This window comes from Gobio gobio (assembly GCF_949357685.1).
Source record: "Gobio gobio genome assembly, chromosome: 5".
NCBI lineage: Eukaryota > Metazoa > Chordata > Actinopteri > Cypriniformes > Gobionidae > Gobio > Gobio gobio.
This window is the reverse complement of record NC_137101.1, coordinates 7,226,687-7,239,294: the sequence shown is the minus strand read 5'-3', so window position 1 is coordinate 7,239,294 and position 12,608 is coordinate 7,226,687. Positions and strand designations below refer to the sequence as shown.

The 12,608-nt window shown below is 40.0% G+C and overlaps 1 protein-coding gene across 3 annotated transcripts in view; it reads right to left on the bottom strand.

Annotated features, from left to right (window-relative positions):
* The window catches only part of ano2b (anoctamin 2b), a 54,455-nt gene that overhangs the window by 26,506 nt on the left and 15,341 nt on the right, over positions 1-12,608 (bottom strand). For 2 of the 3 annotated variants that reach the window (XM_079816946.1, XM_079816944.1), the window contains 3 exons: positions 11,065-11,147; positions 10,485-10,565; positions 9,999-10,085 (listed from right to left, as the gene is read on the bottom strand). In XM_079816946.1, coding sequence (XP_079673072.1) covers positions 9,999-10,085; positions 10,485-10,565; positions 11,065-11,147 — 251 coding nt within the window. The remainder of the gene's footprint in view (positions 1-9,998; positions 10,086-10,484; positions 10,566-11,064; positions 11,148-12,608) is intronic. The other variant, XM_079816945.1, reaches the window with a different exon arrangement.

The window sequence follows — 12,608 nt, the reverse complement described above, 5'->3', positions numbered from 1 at the left end:
GCCAAAATGCAATTTGGCTGTCTATTATGAACAGCCTTTGCACTGGGAGTGTGCCTATGTTGCGGAATGAAGATTTATAGGGTTTTGCAAGGCACCCGTGGAGCAAATGCTGTCAGTGTGTTGACACAACAGATATCCACCTCCTGCAATTAGACTCATTATGAGGCAAACAGCACCACCTAGCACAGTGCATGACTAAACCCTGGCACCCGGGAACTTGGAAAGTGTAAGCAGGCACAGCCTTCGAGATGCCACAGCTTTAGGGTCTCCAGAATAATGAATGTGGGTCACGCAATTGTGATCCACAGGCTGGGCCCACAAACCCTCACCCTGTAATGAGAGGAATTACTGCAGCCCTGCGGTCTCATCGGTTGCTTACTCGTCATTAAGACGCATGACGCTATTTGGTGACAGGCTGCAATGCCCTCTTAAAATGCGAAACTAAGTATGGTCACACTACAGGACTTTGTGTGAAGTCCATGGGAAGTATGGCTGTATTTGACACAATGTCAAGCAGAGAGCTAATACCACAAACATGCCGTGAGGTGCCACAAGTATAAGTATTTTGAAACATACTCCAATAATCAATGTTCTATCTTTGTAATAATCTAGGGCCACATGAGAGACACATTTGTTTTCACTGTCTATGCTGATTTGTGAAGGGAAATTGGATGTAAATGTAATGGATGAAAATGGATTTATATACATAAAACATTTATAAATGTGGCCCCTTTGAATTCCGCTGATATCTGTGGATCTTTCTGTGGATTTCCGCAGGCGCAGATTCCGTGCAAGCTTAGCAATAAATAACAATAACAAACGATGCCTGACAAAAGAATGCAGAGGAATGGAATTAATCATTTATGTAATCAGCCACATCATGAAAACTGTAAAAACAAAAAGAGACAGGAAGGAAGGAAGAAGACAGGTGGCATGGTTTTTAAATAATTAACACCTTTTAATTTTAAAATACAGAATTGATGTGTGAGAAAAGTACTGAGAAATTATACATAAGGGATAGTTCACACAAAAATGAAAATTATGTCATCATTTACTCACCATCGTGTTGTTCCAAACCTGTATGAATATCTTTCTTCTGCTGAGTACGTTTTGAAGAATATGGGTAACCAAACACCTTTTTCCATACTATGGAAGTCAATGGGGGCCATCAACTGGTTACAGACATTCTTCAAAATATCTTCTTTTGTGTTCAATGTTTCAACAGTAGAAAGAAACTCATACAGGTTTGGAACAATTTGAGAATGAGTAAATTATGACACAATTTTCATTTTTGGGGCGAACTATCCTTTTATGGGCCCTTTCACACCTACCTTGTTTGGTCCGAATTTTTGGACTTCTCCGGTTTGGTCCAAATCAAAATTACAGGTGTGAAACCTCCCCCGGACCACTGTCCGGACCAAACAGACGAAATTTGGCCCGACAAAAAGAGGTAGTCTCGGTCCGGATCAAACTGAACAAAGGTTCGGTTCGTTTCTAGTGTGAAAGCATTTTCTGTATGGTTCGGACTTTGGTTCAGACCATTTACAGGAATTTCCTGTTTATGTTTAAATATTATAATGTTATTTTTAAATTTCCTCTAGGCTATACTGATTATGAAAACTGAAAAGATGCGCAATAGGTCAGAAGACAGAAGGTCAGAAATGATTTTGACCACTTAATTAAGTTTTGTTTTGTAGAAAGCCTTTCTTTAAAGTGAATTTCGTTTTGTATTAATTGTATCTTAATTTTAATCAATGTTTCATCAGCCAATTGCCTGGATTTAATAAATAAGAAGCAAATAGTGAAACAATTTGAAACTAAAAGAAATAGTCAAGCAATGCTCACTGTTCAGTGGCAACGATATGTGTCTGTTCATTCATTCTTGTCAAAGACGCTCACGTCAGACACTTGATTACGACAGGACGTATGTCATGTAAAGTTATTTACTGCGCTCGCATAATTGCAATGTGAAACCAAACCAAAACTAACCGAATGCATAAAATGTATCAAAACATGAACTTTGATTCGAACCTTGGTGCAGACTTTCAGGTGTGAAAATGCCCTAAGTGAAACAATGGATACCAAAAATTTGCAGTTAAGCTATTTGGAACAGTCAAACTATATTTTAGTATAAAAAATGGAATATATAAACTGATTTTATTTTCCTTAAATGCAATTTCTGTCAGGACCCCTATCGTCAAAGATGATTGATTGACTATTAGCATACAGTTTGGATTGACGGTATAATTCAGTTCTGGGCAAGAACTCCCTAGCATGGATAAGAGCAGGGAGAGCAGCAATCACGAAGGGTAAACAGAACAGAACCAACATAATGTATTTGCAGATATCATTAATGTTGATAATTTAGTCTGATTCAAGGGGAATCAGAAAACCAAATCCTGACTGACGAGAGGAGGAGCTGGGGAAGGAGGAGGGTAAATAAGTATAATACTGAATATACTGATGATGATGATAATAATAATACTGATAATACTGAAGGCGCTTATATATATATAGGTATGCTGTGATAGATGTCGTATTCCTATAGGTAGACGTGATCAGCTGACAGTCAGCTGATGCGAGCTTGACTAACGTGACCAGCCAGAACTGACGCTATACGCTTGATATACGTCACTTAGGATAAAAGCACATTTCAAATGCATAAAATGTAAAAATGTTTCCACATTTAATTTTATTAAATGTTGTTTTAGCCTTTGAAATTGACGGATGAAAGTAAGAAACTGTATTTGATTTGTTTCATATAAAATGTGTAGAAACGGCAACCAAAAACTGCAACCAAAGAAAAGAGTCAGTGTCATTGTTCCTGTGAAAGAAACTCAAATGAATTGTGACTTAAAGGAGGTTGATAAAAAAAAAAAAGTGTGAAGGATGGTTCACGTGTGATTATGTGCTTGCGTGACAGTGGGCGCAGGACAGAAGCCCTTGTCTGTCTGTTATATATTGGATATAGATCACTGGATTAATTCAACAGCTCGGTGACTGTGGAGTGGGTTGGGCGCTGCTCCTGTGTACAACAGCTGTCGGATGCAGAATATCGCTTCCTTAAGCTTAAGTCAAGATGCTGCGCAACTTTCTTTGCCTTTTCTTTTGGCTGTCTAGAGGGTTAGGCAGAAATTTAACTCGAAAGACTACAAGATAAAGAAGGGTAAACTCATCTTTGCATAGAAGTTGTGAGACATCAACAGCTGCCATTTACTCAAAACAAGTCATGGTGGCATCTATGATAACCTTTAACATCAATAGAACCTTTCTATAGCACAAATTTGTTTAGATTGTTCTTCACATCAAATAATAAAAGTGGTTTCTTTTCAGATTCTTTGCAGAACCCAAAATGGTTCTTCTATGGCAACCTTTCCGACTTGTGGCCTTTTGTTACGGGATGATCTCTTCATTGATGAGACTTCATGTCAACCTGACATCACCCACATTGATCTGCCAAGCAGACATGAAAATGTCAATGAGCTCAGGTTTTGTTAGCGCGTGGTCGCCACACGCTCTCTCACAAACACACACACATACTCACTCGGACGACACACAACTAAGCCCTTTGGGAAATTAGTGACAGGATCACCAGTGTGGGGATTTCCTCCACGGCCATATGTCGCTCTGCAGAGATGCCGCGTTCACATTGACGTCACTTGTACACCCCGTTCTCTCAACCCCCTCCCTCCAAGCAATACTGTAAGCCAGAGACGAGAGAGAACAAGAACCGGAACCACGCCAGCGCCCACGCTAGCAACCAAGAACATGTAAGCCGCCACATACGCGGCTTTACACAATACAGAAACATTACAGAAAGGATTGTATTTGTGTTAGAAATACACACGCACAGCCTACCAGTGACTGGTGGACTGACGGAAATGGCTTCTATGGTCTTCATGAGCGATAAAAGAGGCGAAGGCCCATTAAGAGCGGCTTGACTGAAGATTGTCTTTTGGGCGTCGGGTACTGAAGGGAATAATCTGATGTGAGCCCCATCTGACACATCTGAAATCCCTTTAAAATACTCTCTCATCTCCTTCCAGCTCTGTGCTCTGATCGGAGAAGACCACCAGAGCAGGATTATACGCAAAGAAACCTACTTGCGATCTTTCTAATAAACAGCTTGTACAGGAACACGCCGGGCCATAGATTAAGTACAGGACGAATTACATTTAAAGCACAGTTCAATTACGCAACATTTTGTATTAACTGTCCCAGACTTCCTGCTCAGACTTCAATATCATCATGAGCAGACACTAATATAATCAGAAAAATCTTCCAAATCAAATCAACCTCATCGCACACATGCACACTTTCAGAAAGCAAAGGAAACTCCTTGCATAAGAATTGCATAAGATATTAAGTGTGTTTTGGGGGTTATTAACAAGGTTTATGCTGAAAAGAAAGAATTTGCCAATTAGGTACCAAAAACCATCAAGTCACTACTGTATATATTCTCTGAAAAAAGGATTATCTTAGTTTTGCTTCTAAACTAAATGTATCAAACAGCATAAAGGTTTTATTGCATGACATTTAGGGCAAGTTAAATCTCCAATACACAGATGTTTGCTTCTATCTTATACTAAATCTTCTGAATATCTTTGCTACGAAACTTACAATATTTGGACTTCGGACCCAGAATTAATAGAATTCAGAATTTATTAAAAAAAATTAAATCTGCATTGGAAAAAGCACAAATAACAACTCAGTTGGAGGTCAATCATTTTATCTTCTCCTCCCGAGCCAGATGCACACTTTCAAAAATCAAATGCAACTCTCTTCCTCAAAGATAATGAGGAATGTTCCCTTACTTTACTGCGATGAAAACGTTTTGCTCTAAAATTAGCCACGCAAAGGGTGTGCTGCATTTTTATTAACAAACGTCACTAATGTGTCCTAAAGATAGCTGCCAAGATGACATAGTTATGCGATAAAGGCTTTTAAAGAGCCGTAGATAAGAGCAAACCTAACCGAGCGTACGAGGCAGTGGGATTCGAGTGTCCCGTGTCTCCATGGAGATGTGAGGACTTTGCTTAATTCAGAGGTTTGGCATTCATCCCGGCATGGAAGGACGCTTACAGTCCATGCATATATGCACAAACGCACTGGAGTCTAGTGCTCTCTGCTGGTCAGTCTGTGTAGCAAACTGGACTGAATCTAATTCCCATCTCTTAAACTTGCAGAGCAAGTCTCAGAGAAAACTTCGATCTTTAAAATTCAATAAATAATACTCAGTATGTGTGTTAAGAAAAATAAACAGACACATTCTTCTTATAACACCTTTCATCATCCGCTCTCTTCACAGTCACCCCAAGCCTCACACACACACCATGTGTCGCTCTTAAATGAGTGATCGGGGAGTTTCGCTAGACTTACTGCCTCTCCAGTATTTATTGGTTTATTCCAAGGTTTTTTAGGACCTTGTGGCAATACAAATGAGCTGTGAGAAACACGGGCAGGTCTATCAGCGCTCAGTCGCGAAATCCCACGGGCCGTGGATTTTCCAGCCACATCCACCACAACAACGCTTCCCGAAAGCGGTCAGAAACTGATGAGCATCAAACTGGACCTTGGTGACTCCTGCTTATTTGCTCTACAGTTAATATGTGCTGGATAATATACTGAACTACTGCTTGTTTATCACCCACATAGAGATTAAGTAAATATTGCTCCGTTTACAACGTCTGGCCGACCAAAGCCATACTGATGTGATTTTAAAAACACCACCTATCTAAGTCCAGGGTGTTTTGAATAAAGTCATAAGGATGTATGGTCTTGATTTAAGGTTCTTCAGAACATCTAGGTCAGGACTGACCGTAGGCCATGATATCTGGGACAGAGTAGCTAAACATAAGAATGAGGGAAAAGCGCCATACTGCAAGTGACGAAGTTAAGTCTGTGGACATAAAGTCCCCCAAAACAAAACTAAAATTGGCTACACATTAGGTCAGAGGTCACCAAATCTGTCCAAAAGTATGCCACGTCATTCCTCCTGTTCTCACCAAGTTTTAATAAGGAATATAGATGCATGATGAGAAAAAACTATAATATTAATCCTGAACCTTTACCACTGGAAAGAAAGAAAAAAACACCTGAAAGACAAACATTACATGTCTCTTTAGTAATCGTTCACTACTTACCAAATCAAACAGATTTTCTAATAATAATAATGGCCAAAATTTACATTTGGTGGCCTTAACTACTATGTACTTACATCAAAAAATAAGTACACTCTAAAAAAAAAAGGTTCTATATTGCACCAAAAATGGTTCTTGGCTCGTAATCATAGGGGAACCTTTTTTAGTGCTATATAGCACCAATTTTGGTGCTTCAGTGGTTCTTCAGCGGTTCTTCAGAGGTTCTTCAGCGGTTCTTCAGAGGTTCTTCAGCGGTTCTTTGACTAAGGTGCTATATAGAACCTCTGAAGAACCGCTGAAGAACCACTGAAGCACCAAAATTGGTGCTATATAGCACTAAAAAAGGTTCCCCTATGATTACGAGCCTTTTTTTTTAGAGTGTACAATGTACTTATTGTGTTCATATTGTATTGCAAAACACTTTTGCTGATGTTGAGGTGGGATACGGGTAAAGTTAGGGACCGGTGTGGTGGGATGGGTAAGTTTAAGGGTAGGGTTAGGTGTAAGGAAAGGGTCAACAGTGTAATTATAGAAATTAATTACAGATGTAATTACATGCAGGTATTTTTAAAAATGGTACAATGTAAGTACAATATAATAACATGTATGTACACAATAAGTGCATTGTATCAAATTATTAATCAAAAAGTTAGTACATAGTAGTTAAGGCCACCTAATATAAAATGGGTCCATAATAATAATAATAATGAAAGAAATCATGAAGATTTTATGTTTTTATAATTAGGGAGATCTATGCTTAAAATAGAGAAAGCATTTGATACAAGGACAAATAATTCTATATATAATACATCTCTGAAAACAAGACTTAAATAGTTTTGCTTCACAATTAAATGTATCTTGTTTTATGGATATTCAGTTTTTTACATGCCATTTATGGGCAGATAAATCTGAAATCCGACATAAGAACCACTATATGCGGATGATGTGAAGGCATGTTTACTTGCTATTGACTGCATTTCAATTATTTCTTTTGGCTATCTAAGATTTTGGTGCCGTGAACCTTTTGCAAATCTAGTGACTGTTTCTTCTACTTAACCCCTCAGCCTGGTAAACACTCTCATTCCCAGAGGATTGAATTTAGATTTTTTTTTATGATTATTATTATTTGTAAAAAATAATCTTTAAGGCCACAAACCCCACAGTGAGTTCAGGCTTGATTTTAAACCAGGATTAATGTTCTACAAGCCCTGGGAAACCTTAAGAAGCTTGAACTACTAACACAGTTGGACTCGTAACACCACACACACACACACACACATACACACACACAGAGAAACGAGGCTAAAGATGCGGGTGTACCTTTTTACAAGCCACATCATGTATCAACTAATAAGTCTTAATTTATTGGGCTAATTTACCTAATTACAGTTCATGCATGACAAAGGCCCCAAGCAAAGATGTCAAACTGATGATCACGACCTACATTTTCCGAAAGAAACACGCAAATCTCTGAGGTTCACACCTTGAGTGTGAGAAGTATGAATTAATGAGACCTTCCTGAACAACATATTTACTTTCTGGGCATATGTTTTTTGTAGTGCCCTGTAGTTTATTTACTACTGAACAGCTCACAAGCACTCTTGACCTTTAAATGTTGTTACGACGTGACTAACGTTGGGTTACGTGAAACCGAAAGAGGGAACTGACAAGATCTAATTGTATTAGCCCGACATGCACGTCCTACAGCAAGAGGATTACAGCAGTGAGAGACGGCCGTATGTCTCGTGCCAGCGACCCCGTTGTGACCACCCCACCCAGCTGAGCCCCTTTGACAGACACACGGGCCATTTGCAAATTAAACGAGGCTCAAATTCTCTCACTGAAAGTGCTGTGCATGTGTGAATGGGCCGTGAGTTATTCTTTCAAAGTTATTGAGAGGAAATGGTAATATAATAGAGGACAGAAAGAGAGGCAAGACACCCCTGGTGAATAGGTTAAAAAAAAAAATACTAACAAGCTGCTTTTCCATCGTCGGGTCAAACTGTTCTCTTTTCTTTGCTTCCATTCCAGTACAGATCATTTTCCAATGTGGGGCTGATAACGGAGCTCTTTGGAATGTAGGCCTAGTACAAATACGTCAGTCATGCAACAGTTTACACGATACGAGATGCAAATAGTGACCGTGTTATGGAGGATGAACAGATATTTAGTCTAATTTTATTATTAATTTGTTTACGTCTCTCAAATTAGCCAGTCACAGAGAAACTGGTAGCCAGGCAACAGACTGATGGCAGAAGGTTTGGACTCCATAGCAGCTTTCATTGGCTAAGGACCGCCCACAGGCCATCTGACTGACATGTAAAGCAGCCAATCACAGTTCGATTTGTTCCGTGTCAAAATGTAAAGTTGATGTCCCTACAATTACAGACTGGTGTATAAAATCTATGCTGCGAACTTGACATACTTCACATGCTTTTGAAAATCCAGCGTTTAGTTGATCCTGATAAGAGCTCATTGTCACAGTTAAACACAACGCCGTTCTTCTTCCATGAGGGGGTTTGCCCTCACGGCATCTTTGTTTCCAGGTGGGCCGCTTAAGAACGTGACACACAGTCTCCCGGAAATCCTGGGGAAGTCAACCAATCAGATGACTCCTGAAGTGTTTCCAAGCGGCAACCTCCCGCAGTTTCTCTTGAAGCCAATACGGAAGTGACTTAAACTGCAATTCATTGACTGGCCGCTAGAGACAGGCTCCAGAAGGGAGCAGAACCTCATTGAGCCCCAAGTTAAAATGCCCAACTTTACAGCAGATTACAACATGTTTACAGTCTGGTACAAATTGTGGTTTTGGTCTATACGGCTAATTTTGCCCTTCATGACAACTGTGAGGGGGGTGAATTTTTTTATAACTCATTCGTTTACATTATATAAAGCCTTAAAGTTCTGCATAATTAAGGGCGTGGCCACTTCGAGTGACAGGTGGATAGCCATTTATCTGCTGTCTGTTAGTCATCGCGTCACTTCAGCTCCGCCCACGTCCCGCCTTTTTGCCCATTTTCTGTTATCCGGAAGTGACGCGCGATTACGCGCTGCCAAGATGGCAACGGCCATCTCGTCCATACTTTACGCTTCAAAACTGCTCATCAGAATCCCATGGGTGACATCACGGACACTATGTCCATATTTTTTTTACAGTCTATGAGTGTTTCCAATTTTGTGTGCCATATGCATCAGACGTTCAGCCAACGGTCCGAGGCTAGGCAACAGAAAAGTGGAAATAGCCTATAACCGAAACTACTCCTTACGTTGGAAAAGCAGCTATAGATGTACTTCCCCAGCTGATTGATTAATCACAAGTCTTCTGTTATGTTTGTATATGCAAATTATCCACTTAAATGTGCACTAGTTTGCATAAATTTACGGAACAGGCTTGTATGAAATCATGCAAATGATTTATGAAGAACAAGCACCCCTAAAAACCTCCACAACATAGATAGGAATACAACTGAAAAGTTTTTGGTAAATGGTTTCTGGCTCGGTGCATGAGGGAAAAACCATTTTTTGCCGCAAATAGTGATAAACATTTAAAAGTGTATTTTGGATGATTCCTTTCCACTAATCTGAAACCACTGCCAAATAGCCCAAAATCTCAAAACTGACCAGTGCATGAGAAATCAATGTTTTTTTGCTGTAGATATAGCAAAAAACTTTCAAAATGAAGAGCTGGATTGCTGGGTCAGGATGCTGCCACACATCGTTACAGTTCAAAACCTTCCAACCTCACAACTAGGGAGTATTATATAGAAACTGTAACGAAAGCAGGTGGAAACAATGCTCTGGAGAGACTGAGGCGAGAATGAGAGAGAGAGAGAGAGAGAAAGAGAGAGCACAATTTACCGGATTCCCAGCTGCCATGGCTGACAGTAACCTCTGCCTCCATTTGTCCTTCCCCAGTTCCCCGCTCTCGTCCACAACTCTCTCAGGCTGGAACACACAGATCTTAACCGTCACACAATCGCTGGTGACAGAGGGCAAAACTCTAGCAAACACTGCAAATCTCGGTTTTCCATAAACCAGACCAGATCTTCCTTTTATCTTGGGCATCACCAACGCAAAGCGCAGCCTACAAGCCTCAAAGCGCCGGTGCCAAATGCTTCAGGCCGGTGCAGTGCACAATGGTAAGGCTGTGCAAAAGGCCCACAGCATTTGGCACCCCCTCGGCCCCTACAACCATGGCAGTTCCCTTTTTGACTCTTTTCAATAAAGCATTTGCATATTGCTCCTAAGCCAGAAGCCAAAAGGAAATATATTTAGATCTTTTTAAGTCAGCCATTAATGAAATGCATTATGCATAAAGCGAGTTAAAAAAAAAATCCTGCCCACCTCATTTTTGTCCTTCTTAGTTTTCTTCTTCCTCTGCATCTTCTGAAGGAGTATTGTTTCGTATTTAGGTCTGGGATGCTCCTAAAGAGAAGAGGACAAAGAGGCAATTGCTTTCTACTCCTTGCGAGACCCAGTGGACTGCTGCAGATAGAGGAGATTCAAACCATTCAAACAGGTCAAAAATCCAGGGCAACACAAGGACACAACGCAAAGTCAGACTCAACATCTCAAAGAGCAGTATTCAAGAAGAGAGTTTCAAACATAAAACTCAAACCTTCGCTTTTTCCTGGCGGGAAAGATTGCGTTTAGAGAAACAACAAGTTGACAAATTGGTGAGTCCATTTTTGGCCGAGACCACATGAGGACATTCACACACAGAGTTGGGGGACAAACTTTAATACTATCGGATAGGGACACCATTGTGTCGCATCATATAACAGTCAGCATTAGTCATTTTTAGTCGGTCAGTGTTAAAAAAAACACTGTGTCATTGAAATCAACTCTTGGTCACTGCGCTGTAATCCAGACGCACAAACACTTGTGAGTAACGTAATGTGACTGTGTACGTGTGTGAACGTACCTCCTCCTCCTCCATGCCTGTCAGATCCCAACTATAGTTCAAACTGATCTGTCTGCGCTTCCAGTGCTCTAGAAACATGGCAGCTAAAAAGAGAGAGAGAGAGAGAGAGAGATGAGGCATACAGTAAATGAGAGCTGGCAAATATGAGACTTTGAGAAGAGAAGCAAACAATGATTTATAACGGGCAAAGTGCCATTTCCTAATGTGAGATAAATCACATCTAATCTACAAAACCACAGCGGCACTAAAAATGCTTGTTTAATTTTATTGAATAAAACAAGTTAATCCATGTTCAACCATTTTTTTGAATCCATTTGTGTTGAAACTCTGTTGTGTTAAAGTAGCATTACAAAACTGGGAACACGATTTCCACTTCCCATCATGCTTTGCATTTGGGCTGGCTAGGGAGAGTAAATGTTGAAATAAAGTGTTATTTTATGCATGTTTTAGCATTATGAGAGAATGGGGAGACTTGTTAATGTTAAATGCTCTATTATGTGGGTATTTAAAAGAGTTTCTGTAATGTTGGTGGTTTTTAGGGTTACCGTTGGGGTGAAGTAAACATGCTAATAAGAATTACATTTTAGGTTGCGTTAAAAAACAAAACAAATGCAAGGACTATGGGAGTGAAGTGGATGTAACCAGTACCATCTTCTGACTGCCAACACCTAAAATTGTAAGTGTAAAGTTTTATTTAGTTTGCTAGTATGTTATTTTGACAACCTGGGTTAAGTTCATCCTGAGTAGAGATCACATGTTTCCATCATATGGAACCACTGTTTATAATTAATAATTCTGTCATTATTTACCAAATTTCATATCATTACAAATATGTAGGATTATGTTTTCTTTATTCAAACACAAAAAGAGTAGCCTAGAAATCTAGACGCACCCCAGTGGCAGGAAATGTAATTTGCAGCCAGGGTTGTCTAGCAACTCTCCGTTGGCTTGTGAGTTTGAAAAACCAAACTCTGGTCAGGCCAATCACATCGTGTATAGAGTCGGTGGGCGGGCTTATTATAATGACGGCAGAGTTACGGCGGTTCCGCATGCTACTCGTAAACAAAGAAGCTGGCGAACATCGGCCTTTCGAATCGGCTTTGGAAGACTTGGAGTTAAGCTTTTCTTTGAGAAAAGAACAAAGAACGGCACTAAAGTTATTCTTAAAAAAGGAAGATACGGCAAAAGTTTAATCTATCAACTAGCTCCGCTTCACCTTCTTCGTTGCTCTGATTGGTTGTAGCGCTATCCTATTGCGTGCAGAGGGAATTTGAAAGACAACCGTTTATCCCGCCCCTCGGATTGAACCCTGCCAATGGTGTGTTCCCAGACCCAACATCTTGATATGGGTCTGGCTTGTCAGGCTACAAAAAGAGATGTTTAGCAGAATGTGCTCTTTTCCATCCTATAAAAGTATATGTCATGTGCACTATATAATACAAGTCTTCTGAAGCTGTTTGACCAAAGTTATTTGCTGAAAAATCTTCTTCACAGTCAATGATCACTGTATGTTTCTCCTTCATTAACTTTGATAATACTTCAAA